Source organism: Liolophura sinensis, chromosome 11 (assembly GCF_032854445.1).
Source record: "Liolophura sinensis isolate JHLJ2023 chromosome 11, CUHK_Ljap_v2, whole genome shotgun sequence".
Taxonomy (NCBI): Eukaryota; Metazoa; Mollusca; class Polyplacophora; order Chitonida; family Chitonidae; genus Liolophura; species Liolophura sinensis.
The window spans coordinates 13,644,161-13,666,913 of NC_088305.1; the positions used below are offsets into that span (position 1 = coordinate 13,644,161).

Genomic DNA, 22,753 nt, shown 5'->3' on the forward strand with positions numbered 1-22,753 from the left:
CCCGTGGTCTTTACTTTAAGAATTCCTGATTAAAACTTGATTTATAGATTTACTATAAATGTCAGCCAAATATGTCTGTTGGGGTATAGGCCTTGTTTTACATCCCTTTTTTCTAAATAATAATTATTATTTTTTGTTGTTTGTTTTACCTAACATTACTAGATCAGCAGAATTTCTTAGTAGTGCTCAATATAATTTGTGGTCATTAAACTCGCATGATACACGATCACGTTAGGGGATAGTGTGTTGATAACAGGTGAGAACTGTACCTGTGTTGATCCGCTGTAACTAAGATTTCACCTGCTAAGTGCTAACGAGAGAACAGACATAGCACCTGTAGAAATGGGTAAAACACTCTGCCGGCCAGGTGTGTTCATTCTGTGAAGATGAGTGTCTGTTACAGCAAGGCTTGTGGGTGTTATATGGGGCCACTCATGTCCATTGTCACAGATGCATTACAGTACTCCGTGAATATTACAGCCAGTGTACAGACCACATCTGTGTATCGGAACAAGGACATTGTTTGTGATGCATGTCCTCATATCATGATTGTGTTCTACCGCAAGAGTAGCTAAAAACTGCAGGTAAACAGTATGTGGGGAGTTTGAGACTGTGCTTTGCTGGTACATGGCTATTTTATAACAGCGTCAGGAGTATTACTGTATATAGAAAAGGCACTCATATACAGGCTAGTGTATTTGGCATAGGGCACCTGCTCCGCAAAGCTTATAATAGCTAAAGTGGCCTGAAATGACACATTCTTTGTGGGCTGTTCATAACCTTGTGGAGAGTTGAGCCAGCTAAACAGGGATCAATTGGTAATAACGCCCACTAGGACTGCCTCAAAAAAAAAAACAGACTTCACGAACTTGGCCGGATTCACCCGCTGAACTCATGATCAAGTGTCAGCAAAGATTGTAAGTGTTGTGAACTATATGACTACTGCTGACATGCATCATTTGCTGTTTGTTTTTCAGTGTTGCAGTTTTTCCAAGAGAAAAAAAACAGGGCAAAAACAAAAATGCATGATTGCAATCCATGCTTATGTTTCATGTCATTTTGCTTTTGGTACAAAAAAAAATGTAGATGAAGTTTTACTTGTGCTTGATATGGTGTGCTGGAGAAGATTTAGGTGAGTAACTTGGAAAACAAGTGTACATGTCGCTCTGGATACCTGGTGTGGTGTGGCCCTTAAAACCATCATTGCAGCCATTTTTGCCTCTTTGCCTGGCTTCCTCTCCAGCTGTAAGTGGGAAGGTCTGTCAGCAACCTGCGGATGGTCGTGGGTTCCCCCGGGCTTTGCACGTTTTCACCCACCATAATGCTGGCCGCCGTCGTATAAGTGAAATATTCTTGAGTACGGCGTAGAACACCAATCAGATAAATAAATCAATCAAATCTCTTTGCAGTTGATTTGTAAAAGTTCAACCTTATGTCACTGTAATACTGTGGTGTGGTATTATAGAACCATTATCATTCCATTCCATCTAATATTCATTCACATACTCTTATTCTGTATATGTGCGTGGAAATTCAAAAGTCTGATAGATAGGGTTTAAAAATTATGCTGTTAAGAAGTATTGATACATACATTTTTGATTTTAAAATCTCTTTATTTTTCAAGAATGTGACTGAAATGTATTGATAGGAAAAATTGCCAGCCAGCAGTTTCATTACCTTGTTTGTCTAGCAGTGTGTCAAAAACCTGGTTGCTGATTTCAAGAAGTGAGCCTTTACATTAACTCTCTAGGGCTACATAGGGTTTAACTGAAAAACATCATTTTAATATCATATCATACTCAGTTGCAGTCATTATTTTTTAAAATTGTAACTTCTGAAGACTTCTGTAATTCTTCAGCATTTTCACATGTCTGCAGGATGTTTAGTTAAGTAAATTCTAAAGGGCATTATCTGTGTAGACTGATCAAATTATCCTTTGTGTGAAGCCCAGGACTTGGCCAACCCAACCAATGTAGGTTTTGTCTCCAAAATCTAGTTACAAATGTGCAGAAATTGCTGTGAAAGTTACTACAAAAAGTGGAGGAATTAGGGTACATGTAGGTAAAACAGTGTAGACCTACCTCATCATGGTACATGTTATATTCCACAGGGGAGAACAGTGATCAGCATGTTCGTGTGTCCGTTTGTCAGCTATAGATCTGTCTGTATTATCATTGATCAGCATGTTCGTGTGTCCGTTGTCCAGCTATAGATCTGTCTGTATTAACATTATCTTTATTAATGCATTTTATGCTACTGCGTCTATAAGATTTTTGTGAAATTTTGTGCATGCAGTAAGGATGATAAATTTCAGTCTGATAATTGCATCAATTATTAAGAGTTATCACCCTTTGGAGACATTATTAGTCTGGATTCAAGGAGAGAAGATCCTTGCTGTTTTTAACCAGTTTGATGAAACTTAATTTGGCAGAATTGTTGGGCTTTCATGAGATGTGTATGAGTTTTTTGGTTCCATTCAGGAATTATTTTCCAAACTTCTCCATGTTGGTAAATAGAATATGGATATGGAACTCCTCTTAGAAGTGAATCCTAAACAGTGATGGATGACATCTCTGACATCATGATTGACTATAGCACAGGACCAGGGGACTCACCATCTTTGGATGGCTCTGGCCAGCCCATGAGTTTGGCTCTAATTGCTTTACTAATTACAGTTAGTCCCTTGATTTACTTTGTGGCCGTTGATTTCCTATTTAACCCTTGATTTTCTGTTTAACCCTTGTTGTCTGCTATCGCACCCCTGATTTACTTTACAGTGCCATAGTTAATTGGTCCTGCAGAACTAAAGGTGGACTATACATGTACGTGAATCTGTTCTGTGTAGGGCCATGATGAGACAGTTTTATCCAGCTATTCTATAGCATCATGCCACTCTGTTTGGAGTGTAACAGAGTCAGCAGAAGTACAATTAGCCTGGCTAGCTAGTACTGTTGTGCCAGGTGCATGCAGTATTGTCTGGTGGTGTTGGGGGATTTATACTCTGGCTTTTAATGCCCAGTAGCTGTAATATAATACAGTCCTTCATAAGGTATGAGTAGTGGGGTGGGGTGGGGTGGTGGGTCTGGTTTGTTGCTTAACCACAGTCAATCAAATCGAGGCAATGCTTATATGAATGATTTTGTAGGCTCAAATCCAGCATTAGCTGGTTAGACTGAAGCTCTACAGGTATTTCAGAAGGTATTTCAGTGGTTAATTATTCAGGACACTTTTTTTTAGAAATCTTGAACATCCTGCTTTCGAGTGAAATGTGTTTTTGTCAGGTGCTGACGTCAGGTGCTTAAAGGTGCTGTCTTCTCCTTTAGCCACCGGGCTATTATGTACTGTTTATATATATATGCCGCCTTTATGACAGCATAATACTTAGAGGACCCCGGAGCATCAGATAATAAAACATTGTCTTTAATAGCATTATTCCTAATCATAGATTTGATTTGGGGGGGCAAATTGCTAATTTTGTCATGAAAATTTACGTAATGCAACGTAAATACGTAATTTACGTAAATGAGTATTAAAATAAAAATGCCTGTCACACATTTAGCGCAGTAATTTACTTTAAAGTTAATATTGATTAAGCCTGGCTTCAGTCTTAAGACAGTTTCATAAGGAAGAAAGGTCACCTGTATGATACTGTGATTTATACATGTAGTCTAACTACTATTGTGGAGTCAGTCATTCAGTCAATCAGTCAGTCAGTTGTGTACATTGTCTGTCTAAAACAACTCGAACACGTCATGAGACGGACAGGTTATATTCAAGGAAGTACTGATAATGATCAGCGTAAGGCCACCATGGTCTGAATAATCTGCTCACCTGCTTAAGTAGAAACACGTGAATTTGGCCTGGATACATGATACCTGAATGAATAGACGCCCGGATGTTACCTGTATTTATTTATTTATTTATTTGATTGGTGTTTTTACGCCGTACTCAAGAATATTTCACTACATGACGGTGGCCAGCATTATGGTGGGAGGAAACCGGGCAAAGACCAGGGAAAATCCACGACCATCCGCAGGTTGCTGACAGACCTTCTGATGTACGGCTGGAGAGGAAGCCAGCATGAGCTGGACTTGAACTCCAGCACGACCCGCATTGGTGAGAGGCTCCTTACGGGATGTTACCTGTAACTCAGACGTATACATTGCATTATCAGGGAAGGGTATCACATCAAAACTTCTATTTTCAGAATGTACATGTCAAATCTTCAGACAGTTTTCATGCATGTGACCATAAATAGTACAGCTCTTTTTAAACACATGTGCATCAGATAGATTAAGTTTAAAAATATTTTGACATCTCAGACGCAGATTATTCTGAAATGAGATCACCTGGAATGTCTGAACATGATTAGGTGGATTGATTTGATATAAAAGTAAACAGGTGAAAAAATCAAGGGTACATACAGTAACTATAATAAGTGAATTTTTTATTCTTCAGCTCTGCATTGAATTAAAAAAAAAAGCAACATTACATATAATGTAACATAAATTCCACTATATGTAGTAAGAAATAGCAGCTTTTATGTTCGGTCAACACGTAAATTCCCCCCCTCTCCCAAAATACACGCCTGCTTTATCTCCAGGCTGGTGGGCCTCCGTGGCTTAGTTGGTTAGTGCGCTAGCACAGCATAATGACCCAGGAGTCTCTCACCAATGTGGTCTCTGTGAGTTCAAGTCCAGCTCATGCTGGCTTCCCCTCCGGCCAGAAGTGGAAGGTCTGTCAGTAACCTTCGGATGATCGTGGGTTTCCCCCGGGTTCTGCCCTGTTTCCTCCCACCATAATGCTTGCCGCCGGCGTATAAGTGAAATATTCTTGATTTCGGCGTGAAACACCAATCAAATAAATACATGTAAATAAATATCTCCAAGCTTCATGGACTCCAATTGGTCCTTGCTCACCAGTGTAATGTTTGAAGGATATACATGTACTGTTTGGGTTGCAGTGGGATTTGAACTCAGATCTCCCACAGTTGCATTGGAGCTTACCATCTCTGCAAATTTGGGCAAATTCCCACTAGCTATGAACTGCTGGTATAAGCATTGGAAAGTTGCTCCCCGATACACATTTTTTATGTGTATATGAAAACAGTATGTACATGTATGTACATTGTAACCTGTTTTTTTTTGTAAACATACTGTAGGAGTATTACTGGTTTTAAGCAGCTTTCCTTGTTAACTGTGTACACTGTAATGTGTAAGGCAAGCATTAAATGCATTATTACAAACAACGTGCTTTTAGCTGTACATCTGTATGTAGACAAACGTCATGGTAATATCACGTCACAATAAATATATGTGATTATTATTTGGCCAATATCGATTTGCACAAAGTGGTCAGTGTCAAGTCAACAGGACTTTGTTTTTTGTTTTTTTTTTGATAAGTAGACCAACAAAGTGTACATGTGCAATGTAACTTGGACATGCAGTGTGCATGACAGTTACAGATGAACTGTACATGAGCACTGATGACTGTGACTCTATGTATGGTCTGAGTATATCAGAATGTAGGTACATCTATAATGTAATTGAATGTCCTAGTTCAAATTGCGCATATACCTATTTATGTGTACATGAAGTACCTACATGTGTACACTGAAACACATGGTATTAAATGTGTGCAGAGAAGCAACCTATGTCAATCATCAGAGCCCATATCTCCCATCAGTGGTAACAGAACCTTGCCAATTTCTCCCCCCTCAATAACCACATTTCCCAGGGGACTAGATAAGTGCTCTCATTTATTGTGTCAATCAGCACCAAGAATTTTCCCTAGGGGGTGCCAGCTGATCAAAATTCTGCTCCTATGCCCCCTCTCTCCCAAATTCAGTACTGTCTCACCCTGGCAGAATGCCAGCTGGCACAGTTCATCTTATCCTGTCTGTATGGATGCAATTCTTGCTGATCACAGCAATAATTGCTCTCTGGACTGCACTATGAATATTTTAACTCGTTTTCGCCTGTAAAACCACAATAGCTGAAGATCAACCCCCCCCCCCCCCCCCCATTGAGCTCTGTTTATTGATACCAAATACAAAAACTGAACATATTGGAACTATCCAGTGTCGCTTCAATAAAATGGTACATGTAGCAATGTGGACAGCATTGTCTGCTTCAAGCTTGTGGATGTCTCTAATGTTATAGACATTGTTGTGGAGCGGATCATATTACAGTGGTTAATCATACATCATGTACATGAAGGTGATGCTGGCCTTTCAGGTGCTAGGACACACGAGGTATGAGTTCAAACCCGGCTGTGGGAATTTGTAGATTACCCCCACCAATTTTTTTGCTTCTTGTGCCATTAGTAAACATTTTTTGAATATGGTGTTGAACAACAATCAAATAAATATACAATTAATTGCTCATGTACGTGTAGGTCTATATGATACTTTGATTTAAAAGACCATTAAGAATGCCCACATGTTGAATTTGTAAGGTTTTAGAAAATGAGTTGTGCAGGTATATTGACATACTTGATAGGTGTTTTATAATAGAATGGTGGCCAGCATTATGGTGGAGGAAACCGGTCACAGCCAGGGGGAAACCCATGACAATCTGCAGGTTGCTGCCAGAATCTCCCATATACGGCTGGAGAGGAAGCCAGCATGAGCTGGACTTGAACTCACAGCCACCACATTGGTGAGAGGCTTCTGGGTCATTATGCTTGAGCTAGCGTGCTGACCAACTGAGCAGCAAGTACATGTGTAGTGAAGACCCAGTGTGTACCACAGAGAACATGTAGTGTACATGTATGCTTACTGAATCACACTGCTTGCCTTCTTGCAGACAGAGATCCTTACATTTTAAACGACCGTGATATTTCCACGAAGGAATTCTAAGACAGCTTATATACCCTAATTCCACAACCTTTTCCCATTGGAAAGAACAACTTTCACTGCAATTTATGCACATTTTTAATTGATTTTGGACACAAAACTACATTTTTGGATTGGCTAGTGTTACGTTTTTGTAAAAAGTATATTCTTATGAGTCAGCACAGAATAATACCTTCAGAATATGCTTGATTAAACACCTAGCAAACAGGTGAAAAGTTGAAGAATTACAGTAATGAAAAGGAAGATCTGTTTATACGCCCTTTTTAACAAAAGTGGTGGCGAGGGTGGTACACTGAAAATCATCTGAAATGTCTCTCTGTCATTCTGTACATGTAACATGATGATGCTTTTTATGTGCATGTCCACATTCTAGCTTGCTATTGTTTGATTTCTCCCTTGTCTGCATTGCACAGCCGTACGTGGAAAGGTCCCCCAGCAACCTGCTGATGGTCGGAGGTCCCCCCCCCCAGGCCGTGCCCGGTTTCCTCCCACCATAATGCTGGCTGCCATCATATAAGTGAAATATTCTTGAGTACGACGTAAAACACCAATCAAATAAATAAATAAATTTTCTATTGCAGTATTTTTGCTAAGACTGCCTCTAATACTGAGGTGAAACCATCAATATCCGAAAAAACTTTCATCCCATCCTTAACTATACATATTGGTGATTAGCTTTTGATGAATAATGTGTTCTTGCCATATGTGACATTTTTACCATTTGTTCCCTGTTATCTTCTCAAAGAAATGAACCGCTCAGAGGTGAGGTGTACATGATGTAGATAATCGAATATACACCAGTGACAGTTCACGATCCACTTCCCATCCAATCTTGTGATCTTCACCCAGACAGCAGACACGTAGCAGACTAAGAGCAGATTGTTTTCTGCTATCTGCTGAACTGTAATCAAGCAGTTACAGTGTAGCAGGCTGCTCTGTGGCTTACAGGATTCTCCCAGTTCTACAAAGTCACGATTCTTTTAATCATCATTTTCTATAGCGTTTTCTTGCACCATGTCTACATGGAATGATAGTGCACAGCCCACAACCCTCATTGTCCAATTGGGGCCTCCGTGGCTCAGTTGGTTAGTGCGCTAGCGCAGCGTAATGACCCAGGAGCCTCGCACCAATGCGGTCGCCGTGAGTTCAAGTCCATCTTACGCTGGCTTCCTCTTCGGCTGTACGTGGGAAGGTCTGTCAGCAGCCTACGGATGGTCGTGGATTTCCCCCCTTGCTTTGCCCTGTTTTCTCACACCATAATGCTTGCCGCCGTAGTATAAGTGAAATATTCTTGAGTACGGCGTAAAACACCGATCAAATAAATAAATAAATAAATCATTGTCCAATTATTGGGTCATTTTTCAGAATCAGTAGGACTGCGTTAGCTTCTGCTTTTTGGTCAATGTACGGTAATACCTAATTGAGATATATAGCCATTTATGGTTGAGCGAAAATGTTTGTGAGCCTTATAGTTGGTAGACAAGAGTTTGGGAATGACAAGATTTCCCCTTCACACCACAATCGATGGGGTAATGCCAATGCTTTCAGGTATTCAAATGCAGTGTTAACATGCCAAAACAACTAACGAACAAAGTTTATCGTAAAAAAGGACATGTATGATTACATGTACATGGTATCCGTTTTTAAAGACAGTGTATGCGACTCATTTTCAATAGGGTTCTTAACTTAAAAGACAAATATTGGACAAATTTTATAACTTAAAGTGTGGTGGTTTTATACATTGTCTATGCACGACGATAAATGTACATATATTGTGATAAGTAACTCCCAAAATTTACCAACACACAGATTGACGGATCCGATTGTCACCACCATATACCATAACAGCAACCACATGTATCATGATACAGCAGTGGGATAAAAATAGGACAATATTGTTGAAAATGTTATCGTATTGATTTTACCTGTTTTACAGTCATAGGGTGGCCTATCGTGATCTACATGTAGACTGAGTGCAGAATGTTTCTAGCCACTATCTCTTGAACATTTAGTTTGCTTGTTTGATTCCAAAGTCATGCATGGCGTCAGGATATACGTTTAGGTCAAGAACCTTGGGGTCATACAAGTTTGGTGATTACCCCCAGGGCTCTTTGTCCATACATTTCTCTCTCTTCTGTACGTTGTTAGAACAGGGGAGGTTATATGCATGTACATGTGACCTCTATATCACAAGCATTGCAGTGGGATCAAGGAATATACAGCCTATACAATGTACATGTACTTCATACCATAGTCTTTATTTTGATTGATATGGCCACAGGTGAGTTCAATGGTTAAGGTTGTTCAGTCACTAGCTCCTCTCATTATTCTTGATGCCCTCGTAGCAGTAAGCAATCAGTGGTTTCCTAATTCTTGTGTGCATAGTCTTACATGAAGTCCATAGGTGATCACTTGCCTTCCACTTTACATGCACAGCGTATATCAGTTACTAGTATGTCACACAATGGGAATGTTTGCCAGTACCATGCCAGTGGCTTAATGTGGTTTAATTATTCAGGACTGCATTTACCTCCACACATAAAACTCGATGTCGTCATATATTTATTTATTTTGGTTTACTTTATTTATAAGGATATTTTGGAGCCTGGCTTTGAACAGCAAGATGCCTGTAATTTGTAATACCTATTTTCAGTCTCTGGTAACTTCTAAAGGGGTACATCTTCCGGCACAATGGAGACTCAGGTCCAAGCTGGAAAGACCATCGTTCTCTCAGGTTCTACCCCCAAATTGTCATCACAAACAGAACAAGGGCAGACTCAATAACACTGCCTAAGATGCATAATTTAAATGTGTACGCGTATGGCCAAGGGATTAGCACTCCAGTGCATCGCAGTGACCCTGAAACCTCTCACCTATTCGGTCGCTGTCAGTTCAAGTCCATACGTGGGAAGGTCTCTCAGCAACCTTTGGTTGGTCGTGGGTTTCGCCCGTGCTCTGCCCAGTTTCCTTCCACCATAAATGCTGGCCACTGTCATGTAAGTGAAATATTCTTGGGTACAATGTAATACTAAAACACCAATCAAATGAATACATGTAAATGTACAGTATGCGTCGTGCGTTGTCTATCGTGCATCATGTATAATTAACACAGCACTACTTCCCATGTCCTATTCAGAGTTTTGGCCTCAGATATGTGTACCTGTACGTGAAGCAAGGTGTGATATCAGTATAACCACCCAGACTTGAGGTACATGTACCACATGGAATCGCGTACCTAAATGTCCAATACAATATTCATGTCCTTGCACAGTGTAGCATGGGCAAATCGTTGTGTACACTATATGTATATACAGGCATATGGCTGCTATAAATGAGAGTACAGTAGTACATCTACCCAAGCAGGCTACCCAAGGCATTCTGTATCTGGTGCATATATGATATAGGAGGGAATTAGTTAGCTGACAGGAAGTGCAAGAGACGCGCCCATGATGACTGATATTAGTACCTATCTGTGGCCTTCATTAACAGAGCATAATTGATATGCCTTTCCAGATGGCTGATATAAATGTATGTGATGTGTGGAGGCTGAAGTGCCCCAGAGATGCCTCCTTATTTAGAGGTCCAACTGCCTTGTTTCGTTTCCATATTAGAGAGCAATCATGCAGTTAAGTTAATATGCCGTTATAAGTGAATATTGACTGGTTGAGACGATCAGCCCTTTAGTATGGAGACCAAGGGCTGCAATACAGCTCTTGAACAATGAGGTCACACTCTGGATCCAGTTGTCGCACAGTAGGGTCACAGACTGGGTCCAGCTGTTGAACAGAGGGGTCATAGACTGTATCCAGCTCTTGAATAGTGGTTTCGTAGGCTGAAACAAGATATTGAACAATGGGGTCACAGACTGAAACAAGATATTGAACAAAGGGGTCACAGACTAGGTCCAGCTCTTGAACAATGGGGTCACTGACTGGATCCAGTTTTGAACAATGGGGTTATAGACTGGATCCAGCTCTTGAACAATGGGGTCACAGACTGGATCCAGCTCTTGAACAGTGAGGTCATAGACTGGATCCAGCTCTTGAACAATGGGGTTGTAGACTGGTTCCAGCTCTTGAACAGTGGAGTCACACACTGGATCCAGCTCTTGAACAGTGGAGTCACAGACTGGATCCAGGTCTTGAACAGTGGGGTCATAGGCTGAAACAAGACATTGAACAGTGGGGCCACAGACTGGGCCCAGCTTTGGAATAGTGAGGTTATAGACTGGATCCAGCTCTTGAACATTGGGGTCACAGACTGGATCCAACCCTTGAACAGTGGGGTCATAGACTGTATCCAGCTCTGGAATATTGGTGTCATAGGCTGAAACAAGATATTGAACAAAGGGGTCATAGACTGGACCAAGTTCTTAAACAGTGGAGTCATAGACTGAAACAAGATATTGAATAATGGGGTTTGCAGACTGGATTCAGCTCTTAAACAATGAGGTCACACTCTGGATCCAGTTGTCGCACAGTAGGGTCACAGACTGGATCCAGCTGTTGAACAGAGGGGTCATAGACCCGATCCAGCTCTTGAATAGTGGTATCATAGGCTGAAACAAGATATTGAACAATGGGGTCACAGACTGAAACAAGATATTGAACAATGGGGTTATAGACTGGGTCCAGCTCTTGAACATTGGGGTCACAGACTAGATCCAGCTCTTGAATAGTGGGGTCATAGACTGAATCCATCTCTTGAACAATGGGGTTATAGACTGGATCCAGCTCTTGAACAGTGGAGTCACAGACTGGATCCAGGTCGTGAACAGTGGGGTCATAGGCTGAAACAAGACATTGAACAGTGGGGCCACAGACTGGGCCCAGCTTTGGAATAGTGAGGTTATAGACTGGACCCAGGTCTTGCACAGTGGGGTCACAGACTGGATCCAGCTCTTGAACAGTGGGGTTACAGACTGGATCCAACTCTTGAACAATGGTGTTTCAGACCAAATCCAGGTCATGAACAATGGGGTCACAGACTGGATCCAGCTCTTAATCAGTTCATTCATTCTGATTCAGCTGTAGCTTGATATTTACTGGTAAGTCAAAAGTCACTATACATGTAGGGTTATGAGGTACATAATGCGGATTGGGATGGTTTTCTCCAAGCTTTCCAGTGAGAATGAAAATGAAATAAATAAACTAATACTGTACTGTACATTAGTGGATTGACCAACTTCACAGCTTCAACAAAGATACAGGTGCTGTACAAGTTTAATTGTATCAGTGATTGGTAGATGAGTTCTGGAAATAGGCCTGCTCTGAATTACCTCCCTTGTTTCACGATTATGACTATGACATAAAGCTAGATGAGTTTTGGAGGTGGGAAACTACAAAAACTATCAAAGCATGCAGTTTTTGTACCAACAGTGACAAGTATTTTCAAGGCAACAGAATAAAAAAAAAACATTAGTCTTTGAGAATCGCAAGGAAGTTGTTGGAAGTTGTTGGAAGATCTTAAAGGAAGTTGTAGATCTTAAATGAAGCTTAAAAGTTCTCCAAAGCGGTTTTCTATTGTGTTTTATTATTGCCAGGATTTTAAACATTACTCAGAATTTATTTTAAAAAAAAAAAATATATATAATGCGTATCCTCGGCTTTCCAAATAAGTTTACAAAATTAAAATCTGTCTTGAAGCTAGATCTTATGCTGGTTTAATTCGAAAATTTAATTCAGCCATTTTCTGAGGCCCCACCTAACCACAGCGTACTCCAAAAAAGACACCTTTTAAACTGGAGAGTGACCTCAAAGGGGATCATTCCGTGCGCCCCTATTCATGTTCAATCTAAAAACAGACTTGTACTAAATTTCATTGCCAAATTTGTCAAATAAAACAGAAATCACTCAGGATGGATGGAACATGTGTCAGACTATTTTTGCAGGATTTCAGATGTTTTTGTGTTTATACATGTATGTCGGTGTTAGTATCTCTACCAGGTCTTTAGGGGGTAATTACTTGAAATGTTATGCATCTAAATTTATTAGATTTTTTTTTTTTTTTTTGATTGGTGTTTTACGCCGTACTCAAGAATATTTCACTTATACGACGGTGGCCAGCATTATGGTGGGTGGAAACCGGGCAGAGCCCGGGGGAAACCCATGACCATCTGCAGGTTGCTGGCAGACCTTCCCACGTACGGCCAGAGAGGAAGGCAGCATGGGCTGGTCTTAAACTCACAGCGACCGCATTGGTGAGAGGCTTCTGGGTCATTACGCTGCGCTAGTGCGCTAACTGACTGAGCCACGGAGGCCCCCAAATTTATTAGACGTGAGAAAAGACAAAAATACCGACATTAATTGTCTTGCCCCTTTCTCCTGACAGCTGGTTGTACGTGAAGTTTGAGAAAACAAAAAACCAAGACTAGCCCATAAAAATTGAATTATCTGCTTCAAAATAGTCCCATGCAGCAGTTAAACCACTTGGCTGTAATCTTGTCATCCTTTTGTTTAAAGGGCACCTGGAAGTAATTATTAGCAGTCACATAGCAACGTTTCTCTTCAATCTGGTCCTTTCCTGAAATAGCAAGGTGTAAAAAAAAAAAAAAACCATAAAAAAGTACTGTAAATCACAATATCATTAGACACAGTTGACATGTTGACAAGCGAAATCAACTATCTGTACATTTGCATTCAGATCACAAAAGCTATTTTGATGATTTCAGGGGCCTCCATGGCTCAGTTGGTTGGCGTGCCAGCGCAGCGTAATGATCCAGGAGCATCTCACCAATGCTGTCGCTGCGAGTTCAAGTCCAGCTCATGCTGGCTTCCTCTCCATCTGTGAGTGAGAAGGTCTGACAGCAACCTGCGGATGGTCGTGGGTTTCCTGCGGGTTCTGCCCAGTTTCCACCCCCATAATTCTTGCCGCCATCGAAAAAAGTGAAACATTCTTGAGCATGGCGTAAAAAACCAATCAAATAAATAAATAAATAAAATAAATTGATGATTTCATACATGTATTTATATAAATAAACACCCTAATTTTTCAACCTTTTTAACTGCCTCTGCAACCAATATTTTGAAACGCCCTGCGACAACTATGGTGTAGAGAAATAATCATAGTTTAAGGAAGCTTGAATCTTCATAGACACAAAATTGACGATTTACAAGACAAATAAGTAGATTAAATTTTGAGCCACTCTCATAGAGTCTCTGTATTTTTTGTTTAAACTTCAATACATTCGTGTGTACATGCACAAACTACAGGATATTCATCTTCACCCTTTCCCCATGATTTCACGCATTCCCTAGGTCAACACCGAGCTTTATGCCAATCTCTGGTGCCCTGACTACAATCCGTCTTCCATGGTCAACACCGAACTTTATACCAATCTCTGGTACCCTGACTTCAATCCATCTTCTGTGGTCAACACTAAGCTTTATTCCAATCTCTGGTACCCTGACTACAATCCGTCTTCCATGGTCAACACCAAGCTTTATACCAGTCTCTGGTACTCTGACTACAATCCGTCTTCCGTGGTCAACACTGAGCTTTATACCAATCTTTGGTAACCTGACTACAATCCGTCTTCCATGGTCAACACTGAGTTTTATACCAATCTCTGGTAACATGACTACAATCCGTCTTCCGTGGTCAACACCGAGCTTTATACCAATCTCTGGTACCCTGACTTCAATCCATCTTCCGTGGTCAACAACGGGCTTTATACCAATCTCTGGTACCCTGACTACAATCTGTCTTCCGTGGTCAACACTGAGCTTTATACCAATCTCTGGTACCCTGACTTCAATCCGTCTTCCATGGTCAACACCGGGCTTTATACCAATCTCTGGTACCATGACTACAATCCGTCTTCCATGGTCAACACTGAGCTGTATGCCAATCTCTGGTACCCTGACTACAATCCGTCTTCCGTGGTCAACACTGAGCTTTATACCAATCTCTGGTAACTTGACTACAATCCGTCCTCTGTGGTCAACACCAAGCTTTATGCTAATCTCTGGTACCCTGACTTCAATCCGTCTTCCATGATCAACACCGAGCTTTATACCAATCTCTGGTAACATGACTACAATCCGTCCTCCATGGTCAACACTTGAGCTTTATGCTAATCTCTGGTACCCTGACTACAATCCGTCTTCCGTGGTCAACACTGAGCTTTATACCAATCTCTGGTAACATGACTACAATCCGTCTTCCATGGTCAACACCTTATCACTCTCTGTTACCTTGACTTCTTTACAGTCACTCTTCCATAGTCAACACCTTATCACTGTCTGCTACCCTGACTTCTTTACAATCGCTCTTCCATGGTCAACACCTTATCACTGTCTGCTACCCTGACTTCTTTACAATCACTCTTCCATGGTCAACACCTTATCACTGTCTGCTACTCTGGCTACTTTATAATCGCTCTTCCATGGTCAACACCTTATCACTGTCTGCTACCCTGACTTCTTTACAATCACTCTTCCATGGTCAACACCTTATCACTGTCTGCTACCCTGACTTCTTTACAATCGCTCTTCCATGGTCAACACCTTATCACTGTCTGCTACCCTGACTTCTTTACAATCACTCTTCCATGGTCAACACCTTATCACTGTCTGCTACCCTGACTTCTTTACAATCACTCTTCCATGGTCAACACCTTATCACTGTCTGCTACCCTGGCTACTTTACAATCACCCTTCCATGGTCAACACCTTATCTCTGTCTGCTACCCTGACTTCTTTACAATCACTCTTCCATGGTCAACACCTTATCACTGTCTGCTATTCTGGCTACTTTACAATCGCCCTTCCATGGTCAACACCTTATCTCTGTCTGCTACCCTGACTTCTTTACAATCACTCTTCCATGGTCAACACCTTATCACTGTCTGCTACTCTGGCTTCCTTACAATCACTCTTCCATGGTCAACACCTTATCACTGTCTGCTACCCTGACTTCTTTACAATCGCTCTTCCATGGTCAACACCTTATCACTGTCTGCTACCCTGACTTCTTTACAATCGCCCTTCCATGGTCAACACCTTATCACTGTCTGCTACCCTGACTTCTTTACAATCGCTCTTCCATGGTCAACACCTTATCACTGTCTGCTACCCTGACTTCTTTACAATCACTCTTCCATGGTCAACACCTTATCACTGTCTGCTACCCTGACTTCTTTACAATCACTCTTCCATGGTCAACACCTTATCACTGTCTGCTACCCTGGCTACTTTACAATCGCCCTTCCATGGTCAACACCTTATCTCTGTCTGCTACCCTGACTTCTTTACAATCACTCTTCCATGGTCAACACCTTATCACTGTCTGCTACCCTGACTTCTTTACAATCGCTCTTCCATGGTCAACACCTTATCACTGTCTGCTACCCTGACTTCTTTACAATCACTCTTCCATGGTCAACACCTTATCACTGTCTGCTACCCTGACTTCTTTACAATCACTCTTCCATGGTCAACACCTTATCACTGTCTGCTACTCTGGCTACTTTATAATCGCTCTTCCATGGTCAACACCTTATCACTGTCTGCTACCCTGACTTCTTTACAATCACTCTTCCATGGTCAACACCTTATCACTGTCTGCTACCCTGACTTCTTTACAATCGCCCTTCCATGGTCAACACCTTATCACTGTCTGCTACCCTGACTTCTTTACAATCGCTCTTCCATGGTCAACACCTTATCACTGTCTGCTACCCTGACTTCTTTACAATCACTCTTCCATGGTCAACACCTTATCACTGTCTGCTACCCTGACTTCTTTACAATCACTCTTCCATGGTCAACACCTTATCACTGTCTGCTACCCTGGCTACTTTACAATCGCCCTTCCATGGTCAACACCTTATCTCTGTCTGCTACCCTGACTTCTTTACAATCACTCTTCCATGGTCAACACCTTATCACTGTCTGCTACTCTGGCTTCCTTACAATCACTCTTCCATGGTCAACACCTTATCTCTGTCTGCTACCCTGGCTACTTTACAATCACTCTTCCATGGTCAACACCTTATCACTGTCTACTACCCTGGCTACTTTACAATCGCCCTTCCATGGTCAACACCTTATCACTGTCTGCTACTCTGGCTTCCTTACAATCGCTCTTGGATGGTCACCACCTTATCACATTGTTGGGGAAGGGTTAGGAGCTGATAAGCTGGACACTAATGGCACTTCCTATCTCTTCACAGGGCCAGTCCTAATTGCAGACTGGCTGGATCACACCCTGGGGAGTCCTTACACAATCTAACACACTGACAGCTCCTTGATGAAGCTCACTATAGGCAGTGGATGGAGTGTTTGATTACCAGAAGACCTGGGGCCTGTAGTGTTTCACAATGCCCATACCACCTTGACTACATCTCGGGTATTAAACTGTGCACCATGATAGTTGACCTATACCCAGTAGTCATACTGAGCGCCAGAGTTGCCAACATGTACATGTAGGGACTTCACATGTAGGGACTTTGCGAGGACTTCACATGTACACCTTTAAACATCATTTTTCATGTATAATCACCATAGATATGATGAAGTCATACATGTACATCATGAGTTTAACTAATAGTGCGTAAGTGTGAAGTGATTTGTACATCACTCATGGTAAAGTACATGTATGATGTGCCAAAGGGCAAAGGTTTATATCAGCTACACGCTGCATGCTTTTTTTTCTCCACTGTAAAATTGACTGCTATCATATAAATGAAATTTTTTTTTAAAATATATACATGTACTGTAATTCTTCAACCTTTTCGCATGTTTGCAAGGTGTTTTATTCAAGTATATTCAGGAGATATTTATTCTGTGTAACCTGATAAAATTTTGCTTTTTACGAAGCCCTGAAAACTGGATAATCCAACCAATGTACATGTAATTTTGTCTCCAAAACCTGATTATAAATATGCATAAATTGCACTTAAAGTTGCTCTTTCATATGCAAAAATGTAGAGGAAGTAGGGTACCCTTAAACAACAATCAAATATGCATGAATTAAATTTGTAACAAATTCACACAGACAGGGCTGTGGAACCTGATGAGTGGGGTGGGGGAGGGAGGTCAATTTTGGTAGGCAAACCCCTGATTATTTGACAGTTATTTAACGCCACATGTATTAAAGTGTTTGCTGTATGTATACTCTTACCAGCCAAATACAGTATGATCAGTGGCTGTACGTAGCCACAGTTTCAGATCCATGTAACACCAGATATTTATTTCTAAAAGCTGCAAATGGACAATCAATAAAGCCTTCATTATGAACTGTGGAAATTAAGTCCACTTTCTATCCTAGGTGTAATTGCCAGTCACTGTAGTGTTGTAATTAAGAATGGACTGTAGGTTTTCACCTTTTTTCTTTGCCAGGTGTGTCTGATTGTATAAGTTTGCCTCAGACTTAATTTGACATATGTGATGGATTATCATATGGATTTTTCGGCTTTTAATGCCGTCGTCCGTCGTGGAGTAGTTGCAGGTGATAAAGAGCTCTGACGTCATGTACATATTGAACATAATTCAATCCGCAAACTGCGCTAATGCCCATAAATTACTAGGCGCTGATTACGCAGACACATCCCTGTACATGGTACCATAAGGTGCCCAGCATGGGCGTCATGGATGTAAGCTGGGAGTCTTGTGAAATAAATGTCGTATATACCGTATGTATATTTGCCACGCTGAGTATTACTGTATGTGTTAAATGCCTGTGGCGTGAACCACTGTAGGTGGTACCTGTCCATATACAAGGACATGGATGTCGGCATGACATTCTGGCAATATAGTTTTTGTTGATGTGGCTCTTTATAAGACATACATGTAATATACATGTAACTATCTGTGTGTATTTATACATTAATACAAGCTACTCCTCTCATGGTCTCTTGGTCGTGATTTGTGGGAAGGTCTGACGGCAACCTGCGGATAGTCGTGGGTTTCCCCAACTACCCCAGTTTCCTCCCATCGTAATGCTGGCCGCTGTTGCATAAGTGAAGTATTCTTGAGTATGGCGTAAAACACCAATCAAATAAACAAACATGGAACCTAGTACCCCATTAAACGTGTAGGCATGTACATGCATTGACAGTGTACATGTATGCTTCGTGAACATATAATAATTTACATGTAATCTGCAGACAATGTAGACTTTTGGTGAGGTGTCGTATGATATATCTTGTGTCCGTGTATACATGTATGAGTGAGGCAGCATGACATCTAAACGAACAAACTTATATATATATATTTATACGTACATGTATATCCACATGATATGACAGCATTTATGCCTGTGTATTTTCATGTGGACATGGTGTAAACTTAATTAGCTCCATTAAATCATTCAGGCTTTCAGTCATTTCTGTGCCAAATGTAAAATTCTACCATTCACTGAAGACTCAAGTATAAGTATTTGGTGAAGTGATGCCTGGAATATCCACTGTCTGCCCGGCATCATTAAAAACTGATGACCGCTTCTCTCTTGTGTGTTACCGGCTTTATTTCCTATTTGTATAATTTCTTACATACCTTTATCTTTGGGAGCTAGTGTTAAACGTTGTTTTGGAAATGGATCTTGCGATTATCGACTTGGAACGCCCTTTACGGACTACGAATGGTATATGAATGTCGGACATGACGCTTATATATATTAGGAAGCAAACCCTTACTCATTTTCTCTGTTATATTTAACAGGCCCAGTGACAGGACAGGCGAGGATTTGGACATAATATACTCCCGACTCAAGGACATCAAAGCTTTTGAAAAGTTCCACCCGCTACTTTTACAGCAGATATGTTACTATGGTTATTATGAAGACTTGGAGAAAGGAGTCACCTGTGAGTTCTCTTTCAATCCTTGTTGAGCACTTGAATACCTGTATATGTACACCACGCAAAGGCCCTGTCCATAATGTTTGCATTTTGCATGATCTTTTGATTTTTCAAGTAATGATATACATGTAAGTCAATAAATCAGCATAATCCAAGAAAATGTATTGTAAAGAAATATCTATGTACATGTAATTTTGATTGGTTTCTTATCGAAAAGACTTGCGGTGTGAAAAGTATTGTTTCGAGACCAGTATGTGTGTCTGGAAGTGCATTTTACAGGCCAAATTGCAGGTGATGTACAGTACATTCCTTCAGATTGTTGGAAAATTTGATGATCGACAATGTTACATATATACATGTAAAATCTGTACTTTAGTTAATTGTATTAAATACTACTTGTACATTGTGTATTTGGTATGTGTCCTAATTTTGTTTATGCAGTCACTGTGAGTTCAAGTCCAGCTCATGCTGGCTTCCTTTCCGGCCGTACGTGGGAGGTCTGTCCTCCCACCATAATGCTGGCCGCCATCGTATAAGTGAAATATTCTTGAGCATGGTGTAAAACACCAATCAAATGAAATAAATAAATAAAATGATATTATTTAATTATGCTGTATAAAACTGTACACTGTACATGTAGGGCATCTAGACAAGGCTGGTATATTTTACAAAAGGTATAATGGGCTGTGTAAAAAAACAGCCAAAATTCAATTGATTTTTTGCCAAAAATCTTGTGTATAGGCTCTTTTTGTAAAGACTTTAAATGACGTGTACATGTAGTAAATGACACAAGAACGTGCCTTGACATTTCCAAATGGTAAATACCTGTCTCAGGTGGCTGGATCTGCCATGGCTAGAAGTATTAACTGATAAGGCAAATGTACCTCTGGCCTTTTGACTATCAAAAATGTCAGGAGATTCAATAAATTGTGTTCGCAGAAACAATCTATGGTGCCACTTCATCAGTTTGAAAAGAAATTTAATTTAACTGTGCTTCCACGTTTGTGTCGAACGTGAGGATACCTGCATGTACTTAGATGTTGACGGCTCTGTATTTCTTTGGGATCTTTTATTGCTAGTATAAAACAAATGTAACTCCGACAGCATTTAATCAGGTTCCTTTGGACATCTTAATGGATGATACGTGATTTGGTTGCCCTATAAAACTGCCTACAGGTGAAGATTGTGTAAATGATTGATGTTGTGCATGGGTATGATCATAACAATAAGAGCTAGAAGGGAAACTACTAATAAAGGCCAGTCCGCTCTCAGCTGAGGCTCGATCCATCTACAGGCTACCAGCAGTAAACAAGATCTCGCACTACACTGAATTAACCCCACAGCCCCCTGCTCATCCTCACCCCCCCAAAGCCATTGTGTAGACTGTAATCCAATAGTGGAGTTGTCATGGATACTAGATATGTTTTTCTTGTCTTTGACATGCTTCGTCAGTCAACATGAAATTGGATAAAAGACATAGAATGTTCAACTTGAAGACCTGAATTCAAACTGATGGCCACTTTACCAGGAATCTCTAAACCACTCTAACATGTAACATAAACGTAAATGTACCACAGGTCTTTTGCTCAGAAAGCATAGGGCTTGGTAAGGTTCCCAGATATGTATAAAAATCTGCAGTATAGGTCAGTTGGCGACTTGTCAAGAGGTTGGAATGTTTTGCTTTGATAATCTTAAGAGTGATATATTCGTTTCCCATGGAAAAATAGTTATACGTATTAATTTATGAAAAGCTGCTCCGGTGTCAAGACCTGTACCTGTATGTCTTAAAAATGATAAGAACAGAAATAGTCTGGACTCTTTCTTAAACTGTAAAAACAAAGTTGCATTGTCTTAAGACCTCTGTTGTTATTTAGGAATGATAATACAGAACCAAAAGTATTCTGTCGTTCCCAATTTTGCCTCGTGTGAGGTCATGCTGTCACTGATGCAGAGCCATAAATGATATAAATCCATCGTAAAATGTTTTTCAGCTGTGGTTTAGCTCTGCACCATAGGGTATCTTTCATATCATTTTAATATTTGCACCTGGATTCTCTTGGCACTGAAGTAGCGCTTTAAATATATAGAATGTAGTGATTTTCTGCGGTGCGGCATTGTCCTTTTTCAGCATATATTTTACTACAAAAACTGTACAATACTGTACATGTACTTTCATTTTGTTTTTGAAACAATACTGGAATACTGAAGCATTTTACTATAATGTTTGTGCAGTTCAGTAGAACATTGACAAGGCTTTGTTTGGTTTAAAGTTGAGTAAAGACTGACTGTTTGCAGTGAACAGGTAGAAAAGGCTTCTCAGTATGTATATCGCCTTATAGAAGTGCTTTCTCTCTGTAAAATTTCATATGAAAGGCTTCAACAACAGTTACATATGCACTAGTTGAAGATCGCAAACCCAGAGCCAAAGGACTATAGTGTATAGTTTGTTTCAAGCTGATAGAAGTTAATTTTGCTCTCACCTCTTGAATCCAACTCAACCCTTGAATCCAACTCAACCCTCTCTTTAGGGTTTGTACAGGGCCTTGAAAACCTTGAAAAGCCTGGCAATTAATCTTAAACTTTTCCATTCCTTGAAAAGCTTTGAAATTGAGGACCCACTTGTCATATGTACTGTGCACAATGGTGATCGGATTTTCTGGTGGAGGAATTTGTTTGCCAGCATTTTTTAACTTGACCGGCTTCGATAACACAGTTGGTAGAGCGCCACTTTGGGAGTGGTAGATACAGGGTCAATCCTGGGTCGAATGAGCCCTAAGACCTTCAAAGCGGAAGTTGTAACTTCCGCTCTTGGCGTTCCGCATTAAGGGGATACTGCAATGACTGGTTGACCCATATCAGTATGATGGCTCTGGCGGAGCGGCTGACTTGCCTTCAGTATGGTGTTTCAGTGAAGCAGCACTAGATAAAAGAGCGGTGGAAATCCGTCCTGCTACATGGAGGCACATTACATACGCTCTAAGGATTCCTTCGTCGTCATATGACTGAAAAATTGTTAAGTACGATGTTAAACCCCAAGCACTCACTCACTCTTTGAACTTGCACTACTGTGTTAGTGAGAAATTTCAAATATAAATAAG

General features: G+C 40.7%; 1 protein-coding gene across 1 annotated transcript in view; it reads left to right on the forward strand.

Moving 5' to 3' along the window:
• The window catches only part of LOC135478333 (rap guanine nucleotide exchange factor 4-like), a 67,195-nt gene that overhangs the window by 5,456 nt on the left and 38,986 nt on the right, over positions 1-22,753 (forward strand). Inside the window, exon 2 of the mRNA XM_064758613.1 lies at positions 19,519-19,661. Within this exon, the coding sequence (XP_064614683.1) occupies positions 19,519-19,661 (143 nt within the window). The remainder of the gene's footprint in view (positions 1-19,518; positions 19,662-22,753) is intronic.